The sequence below is a fragment of the Raphanus sativus genome, chromosome 1, assembly GCF_000801105.2.
Source record: "Raphanus sativus cultivar WK10039 chromosome 1, ASM80110v3, whole genome shotgun sequence".
Taxonomy (NCBI): domain Eukaryota; kingdom Viridiplantae; phylum Streptophyta; class Magnoliopsida; order Brassicales; family Brassicaceae; genus Raphanus; species Raphanus sativus.
The window spans coordinates 22,480,107-22,500,416 of record NC_079511.1 but is presented as its reverse complement, the minus strand read 5'-3'; the positions used below and the strand labels follow the sequence as shown (position 1 = coordinate 22,500,416).

At 32.1% G+C, this 20,310-nt stretch overlaps 1 protein-coding gene and 1 long non-coding RNA gene across 3 annotated transcripts; both read left to right on the top strand.

The window, feature by feature from the left end:
• The first annotated feature begins 4,744 nt into the window (after positions 1-4,744).
• Positions 4,745-8,256, top strand: LOC108809672 (polyadenylate-binding protein 8). Its single transcript, XM_018581834.2, has 9 exons — positions 4,745-5,224; positions 5,817-5,935; positions 6,024-6,680; positions 6,752-6,829; positions 6,907-6,996; positions 7,081-7,209; positions 7,279-7,467; positions 7,542-7,742; positions 7,828-8,256. Exons 1-9 carry the CDS (start codon positions 4,960-4,962, stop codon positions 8,062-8,064), a joined length of 1,965 nt encoding a protein of 654 aa, XP_018437336.1. The 5' UTR covers positions 4,745-4,959; the 3' UTR covers positions 8,065-8,256.
• Positions 8,257-11,443: 3,187 nt separating this feature from the next.
• On the top strand, positions 11,444-17,516 carry LOC108852976 (uncharacterized). 2 transcript variants are annotated; one of them, XR_001949639.2, is made up of 5 exons: positions 11,444-12,073; positions 12,149-12,189; positions 12,265-12,350; positions 12,449-12,746; positions 17,072-17,516. It is a non-coding gene; the product is annotated as an uncharacterized LOC108852976 (long non-coding RNA). The 2 variants fall into 2 exon arrangements; XR_001949638.2 differs by lacking the exon at positions 12,149-12,189 and having other exon boundaries at positions 11,445-12,073; positions 12,229-12,350.
• The last annotated feature ends 2,794 nt before the right edge of the window (positions 17,517-20,310 follow it).

Genomic DNA, 20,310 nt, shown 5'->3' with positions numbered 1-20,310 from the left:
ACCTAACCCGATCCGGACCAAAATATTTTGGGTATTCGAGTATATTTGAACCAAATTATATACTTAAATATATTATTTTTTAAAAAATTAATATCTAAAAGAAATATAAAAAATACTTAAGATGCTTTTAAATTGTCCAAAATACTTAAAACAATATAAAAATAGTAAAAGTTATATATTTAAAATAACTAAATATTACTCAAAATACCAAAATACTGAAAATATCTATTCATTTTCTATCCAAATATTTAAGTTAAACCAATTTTTATGTTAAGTTTAAGTATTTTGGTATACATTATTCAAATTTATATGTAACATATTATTTTTGTTTTTATGTTTTGAGAAATTTAAAGTATATATGAACTTTAAGTTTTTAAAAAATTAAATGGGTTATCTGAATCTAAGCCCAAACCGAACATATAAAGATTCGAACAAAATTTGCAAAGATCCAAACCGAACCTAACCAAACCAAATGATACCTACCCACATGCCATCCCTAATCAAATTTAAAAAAGAAATTATTGATAACAAAAAAAGTATTTTTATTATACAATATATTAAAAAAAAATTATTCCGCGCAAGGCGCGGGTTATCATCTAGTTTAGTTATATAGGTGCTCACATCAATGTGCACATGTATGTAAGAGGACTGGACAAAATATTCCTAAATTTTGATTTGATTTGTTATCCTTTTTGATTTGAACAAAAAATCTGAATATCTGTAACTCTACAAAAAAACAAATACTAATATGAAATATCCATAAAAAATGAAGTAAATCACAAATGCTAATATTTTAAAAAATGGATATTCGATCGAATCCGTTATATGCTTATATAAACATATATTTAATGAATCATATATATAAGTTATATAAATAATTATTCTATATAAGTTTTACAATATTTTTATTTACTAAATTTATTAAATTAGGTATTAGTATTCAAAAAGTAAATAAGTTTTTATTTTTGTAATATTTTTTATTTTATATTTTATTTAATTTTAATTAATTTATTTATTTTTACGAATCAAACCCGGTTAAAAATCTAAATTTTTGGGATATCAGGGACACCATATATCCGGATGGCTATGAATCAATTTGAATCGGATAATTGATTATTCGGACGAAACAGATTGGATCATGAATACCTCTAAAATCTCGGATATCTGATTTGTGCCCACTCTTACATGTATGTGTATGTAAAATATATATATAAATGTGATTGATAAATATATAAAGATACCGTACATAACATTAAAAGACATTTTTTTTCAAAATAGTACATAAAAATAATATTATATTAAAATAAATAGTGACAATTGTGAAATATTTTTGTAAATTCTCTTTCTATATAGAACTTTGTATAATCCGTAGAACCGTGTAAGTGAGTTTTATATTCAAAAAACATAAAATAGTATATAGTGTGAATGTATTTATGTAGAGCTTGGCTGAAAAACTTTCTACACGTGACACGTTAGCGTATTCGTTCTCAAATTGCTGTGAGACTGCCACGTGGCAAACATAATATGAACACATTAAATGACAATGTTTCTCCTTTATTATATATGGATTTTGTGATCAATTGTTTAAATTCTTGTATAAAAATACAAATGATCATAAAACCATATGAATAAATCTTATCTAATAGATATTTTTTAAAAAACATATATACATTTATATTAATATCGTACCCTTTTGTATTTCTGAGACAAAGCTAACCATACCTCTTGAGAGGAATGCAAACCGTAAACAGATTTGAGAGCATCTTCAGTGAGAGTACCATAAATCCAGGCGAGAATGAACTGATCTTTCTGCATCCTGGATTCGCAGCTTCAGCAACCTGATCTCCATTCTGAATCGTGATTGTTGGAGCAGGATGTGGCTGAGAACAGGTGACAAATACCCAAGGAGCATATGACTGGAGAGAAACTGTTCGAACTGCAGCTTTCAGAGAAGATAGTTGCTTTCTTTGAGTTTCAACGTAACCACCTGAGAGATGGTAAGAGATGTAACTGAGATAGGATCTTGATTTCCGTCCATGGCGTGATACCATGTAGGTGAAAGCTAGAAGCTTTAGAGAGATGTGTTTTTTTTTTTTTTTTGTCGGCTACCCATCTATACTAGATCAAGTGGTGTCAGACGTGCCGATTCTCCGGGGAGCATCTTCGTCTGACCGGGTCTGATCTATATGGGAAAACGTGTATCCTCTGTTACGTGCCTCTTTCGCTAGCGCGTCTGCTCGACCATTCCGATTCCGAGGTATATGAGACAGACTCACAACCTCGAAATCTCCTTGTAGTCTCTGAAACTCCTCTATCTCTGTCGCAAAGGACGGCCAGTCCATCGGGTTCAAAGTCATATGTTTACTGATGAAGATATTAATGAATCTTATTCATGAAAATAGGTTAACGTTTACAATGTTTCTCTGCTCATATATATACAAACGTTAGAGAACAATCTAGACTTCTGACAGGTGTTTCTGATAGCTAGTAATCCTGATCCACAAGGCTTCATATCTGTTGCTGAGCTGCATTGTGTGAGGTGAGAAAACCGTACGTTTTGTCGTTCTGTTTTTCTCATTGACTGAGCTTATTACCGTTGATCTTTGTTTTGCAGTTGAAACTTGAGATGTGAGCTTTGGAGAAGGCCCAACGTCTTTGTTGGGTGATCATGTAATGATCTGTTGGGCTTAATATCCCACCCATAAAGATATTTTTTTCCAAGCTCGTTAGTTTCTCGAAGCAGTTCGTCTCGGATGACACTCAATAGTTGAGCATTTTGAGCAACATTTGCGTGTTCATTTAATGTAGACATCAACATTACCGCTTAATATTAAACTAGATCTTGACCCGCCCAACCGGGCGGGTATTTATTTTATGTTTTTAGTTTTTTATTTATAAATGATATATTTATAATATTTAAACATCAATTTAGATTGAAAATTAACATTTGTAGTTATAATAAAAATTAAAAGTTTAAAAAAATATTTTGATATAAATTTTAAATTCTGAATTAAAATAATATAGAGATGGGTCATAATTTTTTTCAATTCTAAAATCTTAGCATTATTAATAAAAAATAAAATAATTTATAAATAAATAAAATATGTAAACATATTTGAAATTAAAATAAATTTGTTAAAAAAAATCTTACGCCATTGTTGTTTATTTCTATAGTTTGACCCGTGGCTGTATAAATATTTCCTTTCACTTCAAATATTTTCTTTGTTCTAATGATAATATCTATATATATATATATAAATTAATATGTATTACATAATTGTTAGTATAACATTTTAAAACAAAAAATTTATTTATTACTTTAAATAATTATATTATATGATTTTAGTCGTCTATTATATCACAGTGTATCATATAAAAATCTAATATTTATAACTAATTGGACTTATATTATAAAAGTGTTATACTAACAATTTATAAATAAAATATTTATATTTTATTTATATGATATATAAATTGATTTTGATGTGTGATTTTTATTTTATTATTTTTATTAATAAGTATTGAAAAATATTTAATGTTAACAAAAAAAATTATAAAGAAATTTATTTTGGTTAAGATTCATTCTATTAAAGGAATCTATTATTTAAATAAGGAAAAAACATTAAATACTTAAATCCATCATTTAAATAAGGAAAATACAAAATTCTCTACTATCTTTGTTACCAAACAAAGTTTAATTTTTTAAAACTCCTATCCCTATTACCAAACAAAAGTTTAAAGTACTTCTACTTTAATAAGATAGATGCATAGATGTCCAAATCTACAGAATAATAAGTGTGGAGGTACGGAAGGAGCAACCTTACCGTCTCGGCGTGCCCACTTTACTAGAAACAAAAGCTTCGTATCCCAAAAACTTCCCACCATATGAAAGATGTCGTAATCCCATTTCAACAACCTAATCAATATGGCATGGTGACTCAATCCGCTTAAGGATACATAGATCCTGTTCAGATCCACAATAAAAGTTAACATGCATTCTTACAACTAAAGTAAATCATAGAGAACGTGGTGTAAGATGTATGATTCCTTTTTTTTTGAACAACAAGATGCATGATTCCATTACACAGAAAGCCCTCATGAAATTAGATATGCTCAGATTAGTTTAGCATTGATCAATTGGGTAGCCATAGATATTCAGTCCAGATCATTTATACCTTTCAAGAAACCGGTTTACAGTTCTTGGCCCATTTCTATGCAGTACCCAATATGTTAACCGGTTTAGCACTGATCAATTGGGTTTTGTAAATTGTGTTTCGATGCATTACATGTTTTTTTTTTTATAAAAACTTTACAGTACATGTTTTTTTTTTTGTAAAAAAACAGTACATGTTTGTGTAGACAATTTAAACATGTCGGAACAATACATTTTATAAATTTATAAACTTTAAACGGTTTTTTTATTTCTCTCATTTAATCCTCTTTTTTTTGGATCAAATCTCTCATTTAATCCTCTCTTGTCTGAAATTATGACTATAGATTACGTTAAAACATTAAAAATACTCACAGAATCAGAACATTATTTACTTTAACCAAAAAAAAAAATCACATTTTGTTTTTTCAAAATAAAATAAAACCAAATACGGAAACAAGCATCATCAGTGGGACCCAGAACACGACACGAAAGAATAAAAACCAACGGCTGAGATCTCTCAATTTCCATCAAAGCTACTAGGGTTTGGTGTGTGTAGCCTTCCATATATAAAACACGGAAACCTCGTTGCAGCCTTTCCTCTTTGCAGTTTCTTTCATTTGAGCTTTGTCTTTTGAGAGATAAGGTCACTCTCCTCTCTCCCTCTTATCAAAGCTCATCACTGCACATCTCTCGCCGCCGCCGGATAAAGATCCATTTTTTATTCTCCGGTGCTGAGAAATCTTCTGTGTTCTTCTTGGCTTAAGCTGATTCGGAGAGAGGAAATTTAAGAGTAATTTCTTGAAAAAATGGCGCAGATTCAGCATCAGGGTCAGAATGCCAACGGTGGAGTGGCGGTTTCCGGTGTTTCCGCCGCCGCAGCGGTCGGAGCGGCGGCGCAGCAGGGGACGACGTCTCTGTACGTCGGAGATCTAGACCAGACCGTGACGGATTCGCAGCTGTTCGAGGCGTTTGGACAATCCGGTCAGGTGGTTTCTGTTCGTGTCTGTAGAGACATGACGACAAGGAGATCTCTTGGTTACGGATACGTTAACTACGCCACTCCTCAAGATGGTAACTGTCTTTAATGGTCAAATCTAAGATTGTTTGGTTGGTTCATGTTGCATTAAAATTAGATAAAATTGAATTTAGATTTACTTGTTTTATAGTCTGCATTGATGTGTTATAAATTGTAATCATACTTGTTAGATCTGTGTTGGAGGATAGGGCATAGTGAGAGATGGTATGTTAATCTGAATTTGGAAACTATATAATTAAAATCTGAAACCCTTAGGTTGACAACAATGTGACATTTGTGTTCTTGGCAAAACTAATAATATGTACTTTTGATTGACTAAACAAAATCATTGCTTAAGATTGTGGTATCATTCATGTTCTGACAGTTTGGAAACTATATAATAAAAATGTGAAACCATTTTTAGGTTGTAGAGTGGTTTTAAAATTGATAACAATATAACATTTGTGTTCTTGGCAAAACTAATAATATTACTTTTTATTTGCTAAACAAATCATTGCTTAAGATTGTGTTATTGTTCATGTTTTAATGATTTGTTTGTACTTGTGAGCTGCAAGAAAATTATATTTAGACTCCATTAATGATTTGTATGTGTTAATGATTCTCCTTGTGTTTTCTGGTTGGTGACAGCTACAAGGGCACTGAATGATATGAACTTCATGCCTCTCAATGGAAGGGCTATTAGAGTTATGTACTCTGTTCGTGATCCAAGTGTCCGTAAAAGCGGACTTGGTAACATATTTATCAAGGTAATCTCCCTTATATCCTTATACATATTTGTACTTGCAGTGCAGTGTTTGATTTAATATTTGACATTTGTTTGTTTCCATGTCTCAGAATCTTGACAAATCAATCGATCACAAAGCACTCCACGAGACATTCTCTGCCTTTGGTCCTATCCTGTCTTGCAAAGTGGCTGTTGATCCCTCTGGCCAGTCAAAAGGCTACGGCTTTGTGCAGTACGACACTGAGGAAGCAGCGCAGAGAGCCATTGAGCAGTTGAATGGGATGCTTCTCAACGACAAGCAAGTGTACGTTGGACCCTTTGTTCACAAGCAGCAGAGAGATCCTTCTGGTGAGAAGGTGAAGTTCAACAATGTCTATGTCAAAAACCTCTCGGAGTCCATGAGTGACGAGGAGCTGAAGAAAGTGTTTGGAGAGTTTGGAGTGACGACTAGCTGCGTTATCATGAGAGATGGGGAAGGCAAGTCTAAAGGCTTTGGATTTGTCAATTTCGAGAATGCAGAAGACGCAGCCAAAGCTGTTGAGGCTCTCAATGGAAAGACCTTTGACGACAAGGAGTGGTTTGTCGGAAGAGCTCAGAAGAAGTCAGAGAGGGAAAACGAACTCAAACAAAAGTATGAGCAGAGTTTAAAGGAGGCTGCAGACAAGTCTCAGGGGTCCAACTTGTATGTTAAGAACTTGGATGAGTCTGTCACAGATGAGAAGCTCAAAGAACATTTTGCTCCCTTTGGAACTATTACATCATGCAAGGTCTGTCACTGTGCTTCTTTATATCTTCAGCTGATTTAGATTAAAACTTTATTACATTTTGAATGTGGCAGGTGATGCGTGACCCTACTGGAGTGAGTAGAGGATCTGGATTTGTGGCATTCTCAACTCCTGAGGAAGCATCTAGAGCTGTAAGTAACTACCATATAAAGAAGAAATGTTGAATTTTACAGTGATCTCAATGTTTTAACTTTTCCTTGGGGTTCAGATTGCGGAGATGAATGGTAAAATGATTGTCTCAAAGCCTCTCTATGTCGCTCTTGCACAGAGGAAAGAAGACCGCAAAGCTAGGTTACAGGTATGTTTATGTTATAACCTTAAACAAGAGTTGACGATATCCTATTCTCATTGTGTACTCAATTTTCACTTTCTTGCATTTTAGGCTCAATTTTCACAGATGAGGCCAGTACCTGCGGTTGGCCCAAGGATGCCAATGTATCCACCAGGTGGTCCACCAATGGGTCAACAACTCTTCTATGGCCAAGGACCTCCTGCTATGATTCCTCCTCAGGTAAAGGTCAAAGTTCTTTAACAAAAACATGTGAAACCAATCTTATAACTCCATTGGGATGTCGAACAGCCTGGATACGGGTATCAACAACAGCTTGTACCGGGCATGAGACCTGGTGGGGCACCAATGCCAAACTTCTTCATGCCTATGATGCAACAAGGCCAGCAACAACAGCAGCAGCAACGACCTGGTGGTGGTAGAAGAGGAGGAGCTCTTCCACAACCACAACAACCTTCTCCTATGATGCAGCCACAGCAGGTTAAGTATCTTCTGCACCCATTATTGTCTCTTTTGAGTATCATTTGCGTTCTTATATTTTGCGTATTCTCCAGATGCATCCAAGGGGTAGAATGTATAGGTATCCACAGAGAGATGTAAACCCAATGCCTGGTCTTACTCCAAACATGCTTTCTGTCCCATATGACGTGTCTGGTGGTGCTCATCTTCGTGATTCACCTGCTGCTTCTCAACCTGTTCCTATTGGAGCTTTGGCTACATCACTCGCTAATGCAGCTCCGGAGCATCAGAGAACGGTAAATTTAAAATGTTGTTTAGCTTCTCAACCTGTTCCTAAACAATATTTTCGTTTACTTAAAAGTGTTCCCTTTTCCCCCACAGATGCTTGGTGAGAATCTGTACCCACTTGTGGAGCAGCTTGAGCCAGAATCAGCAGCTAAAGTCACGGGAATGCTTCTTGAAATGGACCAAACCGAAGTACTTCACTTGCTGGAATCTCCTGATGCACTCAAAGCTAAAGTTGCAGAGGCAATGGATGTTCTGAGGAGTGTAGCTCAGCAGCAGCAAGCTGGTGGTGCAGCTGATCAGTTAGCTTCCCTGTCTCTTGGAGACAACTAAATATTTTGTTAGTCTTTATTTTGGCCTTGTGGAGAATCAGAAACAAAGAGTGGTTCTTGAAAGTTTTGGATTTCATGTTCTGTTTTTTTTCCGAGAGAGCTTTTGAATCTTTAATACTTTGGGAAGTTTTGGATAGTTTCTCTCACCTTGTTATTTCTACATTACCCATTTCATAGATCTTGTTTTGCTTTATTTCTGCGTTTTAAGCTTCATAAAACGTTTGGTTTAATGCGTTTGATGATCTCTGTCACAAAATGCAGCAAAAATAGCGCAGTTCGAGTTCATATTCATTCATTTGAAGTCAAAAGTCTAATGAAAAGAAAAAGTACAATATTAGGTAGAGCATCTCGAATATATTACTCCAAAATTTATTTTAAAATGGAGTGATGTTTTACTCCAATCTATTACTCCATTTTTACTCCAAAAATATTTAATAATTGTTAATAATATCATATATTTATAAAAGTTTACCAATTAACCCCAACTATTTTATATTTGCAAAAATACTTTAAAATATAATTTATTTAAATTAAACATTTATTATTAAAAGGTACAAGAAATCATAAAAATAGAATAAAGCATAATATATAAGTTGGTTCAATAATGAACATTAGAATATTTTTTCACAAATGATTAACTAATGCATTTCGTAATGAAAAATGAACTTCTTTATCTTTGATATTTCTAAATCGGCAAGAAAATTTTGAAATCGGACATTTTCATATTTTGCAATTTTGATCTCTGGAGGTAGAGCTTCTCTTGCAACTTCAATTGATGCATCGAGTTCATGCTCATCCTCAATTATCATGTTGTGTAAAATTATACATGTAGTCATGATGTCATGTAATATTTTTTTTTTTCAAAAACGAAAGGTCATTTCACAATACCGAAGCGCGAATGTCAGATTATTAAATAATGAAATATCTTGTTTATTATGTTATCGTATCATTTTGAAATATTATTTAATTAAGAAATAAAAACATTAAAGATTTAAAGGACCATTTTATAAATAAAAAAACTTCAACTCTAAAATGGAGTAATGTGTAAGATTACTCCATAAATGAAGTAACCCTACTCCATTTTGGAGTTGAAAATGGAGTGGGGTTGGAGATAATTTTACTCCAAAATGATGTTTGGAGTAGAAAATAGAGTAGGGTTGGAGATGCCCTTAGTTCATTTAGTTTTAAATTTTCTTTTTTGACATCAATTTAGTTTTAGTTGCAAAAAGAAAAAAAAACCCATGTTTCATATAAATTGTGTTTTTCTCTGTGTTTCTATTTTGGCGCAAAGGTGCCACGGAAATTGGGTTGTATGATTAACAAAATTATTATAATTCAAAATCTAGGGGGTTACTGGTACAAGAATTTTTGTGAAATTTGGTGATTCTTTATGTTTAGAAAATTATAGAAGTTAAGAAGATTTATCAAATATGTGTATATAGATTTTCATTAACTATTATTGAGTTGTATATAATTTCATTGATTGTCATTTTTATAAAGTAACAAATGAATGGTGATTGGATAAATGTAAAGAGAATAACAATAATATATGATACTAATGTTGGATTAAAATTTCTTCGACTATTTTGTTCGTGAAAATTTGAATTATTTTGTTCTCAAAGATGTTATAAAAATCTAAGATTTATGAATTTTCAAGACTTCCACATACCTTTATGTTTCATAATAGAACACATGTTAATAATATATGTAATGTTTGTCAACACTTGTCATATAGTTATCGTAACTTTGTTTAATTATTAAAAGGTATATTCTCTGCGTTGGATTAATATTTTATGTTCGATCAGTTTTCATATAGTTTTGTATTATATTTTTGTGTGTTTTCATGTAGGTGTTTTTATTACAAACCATCTTATGGACATATATGATATTTTCAGAGTTGAGTTTCATGAGTAAAAGTAAAGAAAATTTACATCTCAATAATAATAGACTTTAATAGAGTTGCTAAATTAATGATATATAAACTTTTCCAAAAACGAAGGATCTTGAATGGAATTTAAAAACCCTCCCCAATAACAATATATTTTACTATGATTTTAAAAATTATAATTAATCCAGTAACAATGAAATCTGTAAATTTTACAACTCATAATATTTTTTTCTACCAACGACCCCTTAATTGTTTACCTAATTAGTTAGAGTATACAATATATTTTATGTATAATGTTATTTTGTCTCCCTAATCAACTGACACAACCTGCTAAAAAGTGCACAGTAAAATAGTTAGTAAATAATTATAATTAGCACATCGTGTTTATCTTTCTTCACATATTTATACATAGTTATGTAATAAAAGACAACATGATTCATAGACGACACAGTCATGATTCTTCTCCTTTACTATTCCATCGATTCCACCCGCCTCAATGACCAACTAGGGCGGACACAAGACAACGGTCACAGAAATACGTGCCCTGAATTGTTTTAAAAAATTTATTCCCTAAATACTATAAAATTTATTAAATTTTTCCATTCTAAAATTAGTCATAATGGAAAAATTTGTTGGATAAACTTCAAAGATAGATTTAACCTGATTTTCCTATAACAAGTCGGTTTAGGAAATAGGTTTGTTACAATCCTCGTAATATTAGGAGTTATCAAATTACTATAGGAAATTGGAAATATTTATTGCTATATATATTGATGTCGAATTGTGACATTCAATATATGATTCAAGTGTTTAGTTTTGAGCTATTTTTTAAGCATTAATAAAGTGAGTTATACTTTACAAAAAGTTCTATTATGTTCAAGCTACATTCTAGCCTACACAAAAACTTGTTTAGCGACTTTACTTGGTATCAGAGCAGAATTGGTTGTTTAAGGTATCTTCTAAAAATGTATTTATATACTTGTATGGTAACAAAATTGTTGCAACCATGTGTAATCATCACCTGCCTTACTTACAGATTTTACATAGTCATGCTTGGATTGAGCCGTACTTTTTTATCGAGAACAATGAGCACTAGAGGAAGACAAATTTTATATTGACAAATATGACTTTTAATATTGTTATAAGCATGGACACCAAAGTTGTATCAACCGATCCATATTCTGACAATCATTTTATGAATTTTTCATCGTTTGAGGATGTTATTGATGGAAAATCTGATAAAATGTACTTTGTTGGTAATCTATTTATCATCTATGTCGCATTTAAATAACATTAACTTGGAGATATTTTTCATAGTTTATTTATAATGTTTTGGTACAGAGTTTCTTGGTCTTCTTAATTTTGTTGATGTATTGGAACCATACTAAGATAAATTTTATCCACTTGATAGTTACTGAAACTCTATCTTAAACATGGGTCCTAGTTGTTTTGTTAAATTAATTATGAAGAACGAGGTTCCGTGTTTTTCTTTATAAACATGAGCCATTGCTCTCCCCTCCCTCGTCGATCACTACTCTCTCTACCTCTGCAGAACTCCCCTCCTCCTGCAAAAACAAAGCTTAATTTCTTTTCTTTACATTTAATATTATTTAGGCTGGTAGTTTAGGATGCATAATTAGATTAGGATGTGGAATTAGATTAGGTTATGTAATTTATAGATTAGGTTGCAGAATTAGAAATAGTTATATATAATCTATATTGTTTAAAAATAATAATTTGAATTTCTTTTATTTGTAGGAACATTTAATTTGGGTCATTTTCCAGGTCTGGAAGCCGTCCCGGACTCTTAGTCGTCCCAGAGAGCTCCATCACCGCTGATGCGCCTCTATCCCCTGCAGTCGGAGTTAATCTCTATTTGATGGTGCCTCCAGATGCACCTTACATTTGATATACCGTCGAAGATCTTCTCTCCCAGCCAGGACAAGAAGGAATAGAGGTTTGGGATGTTTGGGATGGTCTCGTCCGCTATTGGACCACCCCACACTCGATCCGAGTTGGCATGCAGTGCTTCTCTTCCCATATGACAAGGAATCTGGACGGTCAATTGCCAATGAATCACTCTACCTACCAGACATCCCACGTTGGTGTCTATCTACAGACTGTAAGTGACTTCAATAGTTTTTTCTTTATTAATTAACTTTATTCTAACTTTCAATCTATTTTTATGCCGCAAAAGAAGGAGACTAGCATTTATTTCTCTACTTTTTGAGGCTACACGTAAGACACATACCGTATTTTTTATGGATTCTATGTTAGAAAAATATATAAATGACGCCGTTGCTCGGATTGAAGAGTGCTAGACTCAGCCGATGCAGCAGTCTCTGGATGGGTTATCCTTCCAGTTGTTTACACAAGAGGTGGAGAGGATTTTCGAGGAGGTAAAGTACTAACAAGTTTTTTATCTATTAATTTAATCATTTTAAATTTATTAGTGTCATACAATTTAAATGTTTTTGTTTCTTTTTCTTTTTTCAAGGTTAACCTCCCAAAAAAGGACAACACTAAAAAGATGATGTGTGAACGATATCCCGAGGACGATACGTCTTATTCCCAGAGACGGGATGAGAATTCAGCTCAGATGTAGGCTTATTTGGATGCGATGAAAGGTTGCTTGGAATCCGTTCGAAGGCCTCCTTGACATGTTTTCCATCGGAAACCTGAATATAGGTTATATGGTAGAGCTTAGGCGGTGTAATCACTGGATTCCAGATCCACCACGCCATATGAAGGAGGAAGTAGATTTAGAACAAAGAGCCGACGTCAACAGCTCAGAGGTATTTGAAGACCTCAACTGTTAGCTTATTTTTTATTTTATAATTTTATAAATATTTTTATTTTGTTATATAAATTTAAATGTTAAATTTATAAATTAAATTAATTTTATATTTATAATTTTTTAAACAATAATATTTTTAAGGAATAAGAAAATCAAAGTAAATTTGTAGTTACTTTACAACTTATTTACGTGTATACACATATTAACTACCTATAATATTTATGAAAAATAAACATGTGCATACATTTTAATTTGTCATAATTAGGTACAACGAATTTACAACAACACCGTTGAAAATTTGCCGTAATTAGTTACGACGAATTAACATGTACACTGTTGTTAATTCGTCATAACTTTGCGAAGACTGAAAAACCATTTTACATCGATATTCAAAGACTACTTTACATCGAAACATTACGATCCTTTTCTGACAAAAAATTAACTCGTAGGTTACGCCGAATTTATATACTTGGTATTTACGATGAACACTATGAAAAAATACGACGAACTGTCTCCATTGAACAATGTATAACAAATTAATAATCATTGAGATTTTGTCATCTTACACCATTAACAACAAAATAAAGACAAATATGGTCATCATAAACCATATGTTTTTTTTGTAGTGAAACTTTCCAAATCACACACATGATGATGATCAGCATTCAGAGTCACAAACATCAGATTGATAAAAGTTGACGAAATTTCAAACCTTGATCATCTTATCACAACTCCATCACCAGATCCTAGAAAATTTGCTAATTCTCAACTATTCTAGGAGATAGCGCCCTAATATTTATCATAGTGTTCCTACAACCTACACTTTCTATGATGTTGTGAACTTGAAGAAGAGTTACCTCCGTAGATGACACCACTCTTTGAGCATGAATCATCATACCTTCTCATGAAAAGATCATTTCACTTGACAAGAGCATCTTCATAGATGAATCTAGCCTTGAAGAGAATCACGTTCCTCACAACTTCAGAATAAACTTTGAACATAAGATGTAGAGTCGTGATTGATTTAGGGTTTTACAGCAGAGAAAGAGAGAATTCAACTTTGATTTTCGAGAGCAAAAAGTTGTGCTAAGAAACTCAAACGTCATATTTGTAATTCTTAAGCATACAGAAAAAATTGATCGATACAATAGGCGTTTTCATTGGCCCATCATAATTAACGACTACATGTGACAACAAAAATTATTAGTGACAAAAGAGTAAACCAAAGTTATATCTCGAATCAAAATAAGTTACATTCTTTCAAAAGGCTTAATACCAAAAATCTCATTTTAACATGACTGAGACTGATCCAAGCATATCACAAAACATGTATTTTTATTCAATTATTAAAACTATATATATTCCTAAGAAAACATAAAATTTTATAAAATATGGTCATTTGTAATTCCTAATAAAATATCACCCATCCCAAAAACATGATATTTTCCAAATAAGATATAACTTTTCTCAGATGATATTCTGTCATATCAAGAATTTTTCCATTGCCTCTTTCTTATAATCCAACTTGAATCAACACAATAATAACACAAGTGGTTCTCAAGAAGTTGACACATCAGATTTGAAAAGTTTTGTGAAGAAGACATGTCAATAAATGAAAAAAGTTGATGCTCCAATTAAAACATTTTATTTGTACACATATTATTACACCTAAGCATAATCTTCTTTTCCAAGAAGTGTTTCTTACATATTCGTATATGTAGTTTTACACAGAATCTCAGCCCATCTTAGTTAAAAATAAAAACAATTTTAGCCCATCTTATGATTAAAACGTGCATGTCTCTTGATAAATATGTATTTATATAACCGATTTGACCCTTACCCAATCCATACCGTATTTTGTTTTTCTTCTGTAGAATTATATTCCAACAAGAAGAATAGAAATATACACTTGTACTTGTATAGTAGAAAAATTAGTAAATTTCAGACGCTCCATTGGACCGTATGATTAATAGTAGTCAATGGATTTGGCAGAAGAATTAAGTCAACGGGTTAATCAGCATAAAATGAGAGAGAGAGAGAGAGAGAGAGAGAGAGAGAGAGAGAGAGAGAGAGTTGTAAATTTGATTTTTTAGGTCGCCACCCAGGGCTAGGCAAAAAATTTGAACCCGAAAAAACCCGAACCTAATTCGAAAAAGTAGTACTACCCGAACCAAAATTGTTTAAATATTCGAATTGGGTTCGAAACTTTGGTATCTAAAGAACCAAAACTGAATTTGATTAGAACCAAAATATTTCGGATATCCGAATATATCTGAATCAGATTTTTATACTTTAATGTGCTAGCTATTTTTATAGAGAGAGAGAGAGAGAGAGAGAGAGAGAGAGAGATGTACATTTGATTTTTTTAGGCCGCCATCTAGGGCTGGGAAAAAAATTTGAACCCGAAAAAGCGAGCCGAATCCAATCCGAAAAAGTAGTACCAAACCCGAACCAAAATATGTTAAATATCCGAATGTGTTCAAAATTTTGGTATCTAAAGAACCGGGCTGAATTTGATCAGAACCAAAATATTTCAGATATCTGAACCAGATTTTTATACTTGAATGTGCTAACTACTTTTAGATTTAATATCAAAAAATATCCAAATGTATAAGATATTTTAAAGTTGTCTAAACTATTTGAAAATATATACAAATAGTCAAAATTAAATATCTAAAATAGCTACTGAAAACATCAAAACACTTAAAATATTTATTGATTCTCCATCCACATATTCAAATCAAATTAATTTTATTTGAAGTTTAGGTATTTTGGCATACACTATACAAATTTATATGTTATATATTATTTTTATCTTTATATTTTGAAAATTTTAAATATATATGAATTTAAAAAATTTTAAACAATTTTAATGGGTTATTTGAACTCGAACCGAACCCGCAAGATCCGAACCGAAATTTGTAAATATCCGAATAGAGCTAAAATTTTAACCCCAAAAATCTAATACTCGAATGATATGAACCAAATCTGAATGGATATCCGAACGCCCACCCCTATAGTCATCCCTTAATTCATAAGTTACCAATATAATGCATTCCAGTTTTTAAAAGTTACATAATAATTTCATAAGAGAATCTAGGTAAACGAGACTTCGGTCTATATATAGAAAAATTCAAATTCTCAAAAGTTTAAAACTTTATCTGGCCACATGTTCATGCAATAACAAAAGGTGAATATATATATATATATATATATATATATATTTTTTGAAACACAAGGTGAAAATATTTCCAAATAACTAAACATCAAACTAAATATGTTTACATATAGCTTTCAAAAAAAAAAAAGTTCATAAAAACACAGTGTAGACTTGTCATAAACATTATTTTAACCTTATATAGAAATTGCTAGATTTTTTTTGTAAAAGCAAAAGATTAAATCCAGGTCTATTAAAGACACATACCTAATTCTCGGGTGAGAGGTGAAGTCCAAGACAGACCCTATCCCGTATTTTCATACGGACTTATCCACAACTGGTGAATAGGACAATGTAATTTAATTTTTGCAGCGGAAGAATCCAACCCAGAATGTGTTTACATCCAAGACCCGTTCACTACCACTGAACCGCAAGATCCGCTCAAAACCGCCAAATTTTTAAGAGGCTAAAATTAATAATAACAAAATTTAATCTTAACTTGAACAGCAGACATGTTTTCCACAAACCTAATATATTCTTCGATATGGTTTGGAAAATCGTATTGGTCTGGTTATTCATCAAAGATCGATATAATAAAAAATGTGATATATTAAGTAATATTTGTATTAATATGATAAATATAAAACTTACGAAAAATTACGATTACTTTTTACCCAAATTTGTAAAGTTGGAGATAAACTAAATCTTGTATAATCTTTCAACCCTTCTCTCATGAAAAATAAATGGCATGAATTTAAATGTAAAATTTATTTGTATTACAATTTTCCGCAGCGTAGCGCGGGTATTAACCTAGTTATTTATAAATAAGATAAAAATAATTTAGTGATTCTGCACAAAGTCAATTAAAATTAACAACTTTTTTCTTTTGTTCAACATTAGCTATATCCATTTTTATATTCATATAATTGTGAATAAAATGATTATATACATAAACATATACATATAAAACTCTATTTTTTGCTTTACATATTTAATAAGTTAACGAAACATTCATAAGATTGGAGCATCATCAGTTTCCTAAAGACAATATTTTCAGACATTTTTCTCTATACAAGAGATATGGTGAACGGAGAAAAAAGATAGGCGATGGTTGGTATTCTCAAAAGCTTTAGATAAAGCTTCTTTTTTTGCTGCAAATTGTTCAGGCACGACAAAGGTGGTGGTAACTTGGAAATTACATGATATAATGATTGGAGAAACTTTTCAGCAAGGCTAAAAGAACATGAAGTTTCTCATGATCATGTTATATCTATGACATGTTGGAGAGAGTTGGAGTTGAGATTTAAAGAAAATCAGACAATTGATAAAGATGCTCAAGAAGAATTAAACAGAGAAAATCCACCGGAGAGAAGTATTGTTGAGATTATTTGCAGTGGTGAAACCTCTAGCTCAAAGAAACTTGGCGTTTCAGGGAGATAATGAAAAACTTGGTGAAGCGAATAATGGAAATTTTTTGGGTCTTATTGAGATGATTGTAGAGATTGATGCAGTAATGAGAGAGCATGTTAGACGAATTGAGAAAAAGAAAATCTATGTGCATTATCTCAGTCACATGATTCAGAATGAAATGATTGAGATGCTTTCTAAGGAGATCAAAGTTATGATTATACATAAGATCCATGATTCCAAGTATTTCTCCATAATTCTTGATTGTACTCCAGATATCAGTCGCAAAGAACAAATGACTTTGGTTATCTGATGTGTGGATTTTTCTACAATGTCAACCAAAGTTGAGAATCTAATATCTGGTGCTATGCGATATAGCATCTTCTTCCCCCAAAGCTGTGTCTTTTTTGGAATTGTTCAACAAATATATTTCTTATTTTCTTCTTCAACAAACAGGTGGGACATATTGACAGAGATGGTTAAAGGACTAACCCTTTTGTATTTGTCTCAAACACTCTGGGAAAGTCATATTGAAAGTGTCAAAGCAATACGATTTCAAGTTTCAAAAATCAGAGAAGCATTACTTTGCTTGGCTGGAAGTACTGACGATCCAGCAACACGAAGTAGTGCCGAGTCCCTTGCTTTAAGTGAAACACATGCAATTGGAGGTTTCTTCTTGTTTGGTATGGTTGTTTGGTATGACCTTCTTTTTGTTGTCAACACAGTAAGCAAGAGTCTACAATCAGATGCATTGATATCGATGTTGCAATTCACCAGCTGAAAGGGCTTGTGTCTTTTTAAAAAAAAAAATTACCGGGAGACAAGTTTTGAGGAAGCAAAGGCTAAGGCTATGCAAGTTTCAGCTGATATGGAGATTGAAGTTGAATTTCCTGTGAAACAAAAACATATCATTACAAGGAAAAATCACCATGATGAAGACCAATAATGTGTTATTATTACCAGAGGAGAGCTTTAGGATTGATTACTTCAACACACTCATGGATCATGCTTTAGTTTCCCTTGAGTCCAGATTTGAACAATTCCAAAGGTATAGAAAAACTTTTGGATTTTTTTATTTAAAAAGTTAACAGATGCAAGTGAGGATACAATGAGAACTTCATGTTTGAATCTGAAAGATTCAAAACGGAATGGTACTCATTCATACATAGTTGGTGACAATTTTTTTAAGGAGATAAAAGTTATTCGAGAATCAATACCTGAATAAGTTCAAAAACCTATTGAAATGCTTGACTTTTTGAAAATAATAGAGGATTGTAATCAAAACACAGTAATTACTTATCACATATTGTTGACTATTTTAGTGTCGGTTGCCACAACTGAAAGAAGTCTTTCGAAGTTGAAGCTGATAACGAATTATATGCGGTCTACTATGCCATAAGAAAAGTTAAATGTGTTGGGTAGTGTTATCAATTGAGACAGCTATGATTGAAATATTTGACCATACAAGTCTAATGGATGATTTTTCAGGAAACAATGCAAGAAGATCTATATTTCAACAATAAATGTTCTTAATATTGCTGTTTTTAGTAAACAATGGAATTTGATTTTTCTTTAATAAATATTTAAGTTGTTTTTTATACTGTCTTGTGATCTTGTTAAATTATGTACAAGGGTATAATTTTAAATTTTGATTAGGGTAGTATAAATGGTTAGTCCGACACTGTAAAAATGATATATGATATATGTACATGATGGAATATATATTATAGAAATGTAACCATAAATCGAAGAATTATATTAATATCTGCACATCTATCTCTCTTCTTTCTTTTCCTCTCATCTCTCACTAGAACTTTCATCAAAGGAAATATCCAGTGGCCGTGTCGCCGGTCACCACCCCCTTTTATCTTTTGTTTTTTGTCTGTAGATATCTTTCACTCGGCGAATCTTTTATTCGGGTTAGCGGATCTTGCTTTCGGCAGTGGGGACTTTTTATTTTCGTTTGATGTTTTTGTTGTGTATCTCTTCAAACCAATGTCGAATAAATTTTTTATGTTTATCATTTAGCTTCAATTTGGTTTGAATATAAAAGGTCCGTTCTAGTGACCAGATGATCCTCTATGTTTGCTTTACATCAGACTCTGTAGGCTATGTTTTCTTTGTTCTTTGATTTGTCATCTTAGCTCGATTACTTCAAATGATTATAAGTCTACATGTTTTATGGCCAATAAATTAGGCTTCACATCTATTCTTTCGTTGGGAGATTGTTCTTGGTGCTTGTGAGCTTAGATTAAGAAGAGTTGGGGTCTTCTATAGACGTCTCAACAAATGGCCTACATCTCTGTTCTACAAATTATCCAGAATTAAATGAAGATGGTGATTGAAAAAACGAGATCATTTGTCTTGGCGATTTTCATATAGGTTAATTACAGATGCAGTTGGAAATATGTAGATGGTGGCGAAAAAAGCAGTGAAAACAGCAGTTTGACGTTGGAGATTACACCGATAATGGCAAACTGAAAAGTTGCTGGAAAATGCTAGAAATCCTTCAAAATATCTCTCATGTGGTTTTAAATTTTTCGGTAAAAAATAAGGGATGAATGCATATTTCATTAGATTTTTACCAAATAAATTTTTGAAATGGGCCTTTGTAGACTTTAATTGTCCTGTATGTTGCTCACTGGGCATTATGAAATAAAATATGTGCTGACAAAAAAATATTAATATAGATAGCACATTGTGTACTTTTCGCCTAGTTATATTAAAATTTTTTGCGTAATTTACCTAAAAATGGTTTTTAATTTATTTCATGAGCAAGAGTTGTTTTTACTATTTCTTTCTTTTTTTTTCTTTTGTTGACGCTAGGATATTGGATTCTGAATCGTGATGTGTGAATGATTGGCACGTTACGCAAAAAAAGTTGCTTAGTTTTGTCGTATACAGTAAAATAAAAATAAAATTCCAGTCTGTTTCCATTTGATAAGGAATAAGTTCAAAAACGCGAGAGTGAATATGAACAGATTCGGACAGTTTCAAT

Coding starts and splice junctions, on each gene's coding strand:
- LOC108809672 (XM_018581834.2), top strand. CDS start 4,960: ATGGCGCAGATTCAGCATCAGGGTCAGAATGCCAACGGTGGAGTGGCG. Junction 5,225..5,816: donor CTACGCCACTCCTCAAGATG/GTAACTGTCTTT, acceptor GGTTGGTGACAG/CTACAAGGGCACTGAATGAT. Junction 6,681..6,751: donor GAACTATTACATCATGCAAG/GTCTGTCACTGT, acceptor TGAATGTGGCAG/GTGATGCGTGACCCTACTGG.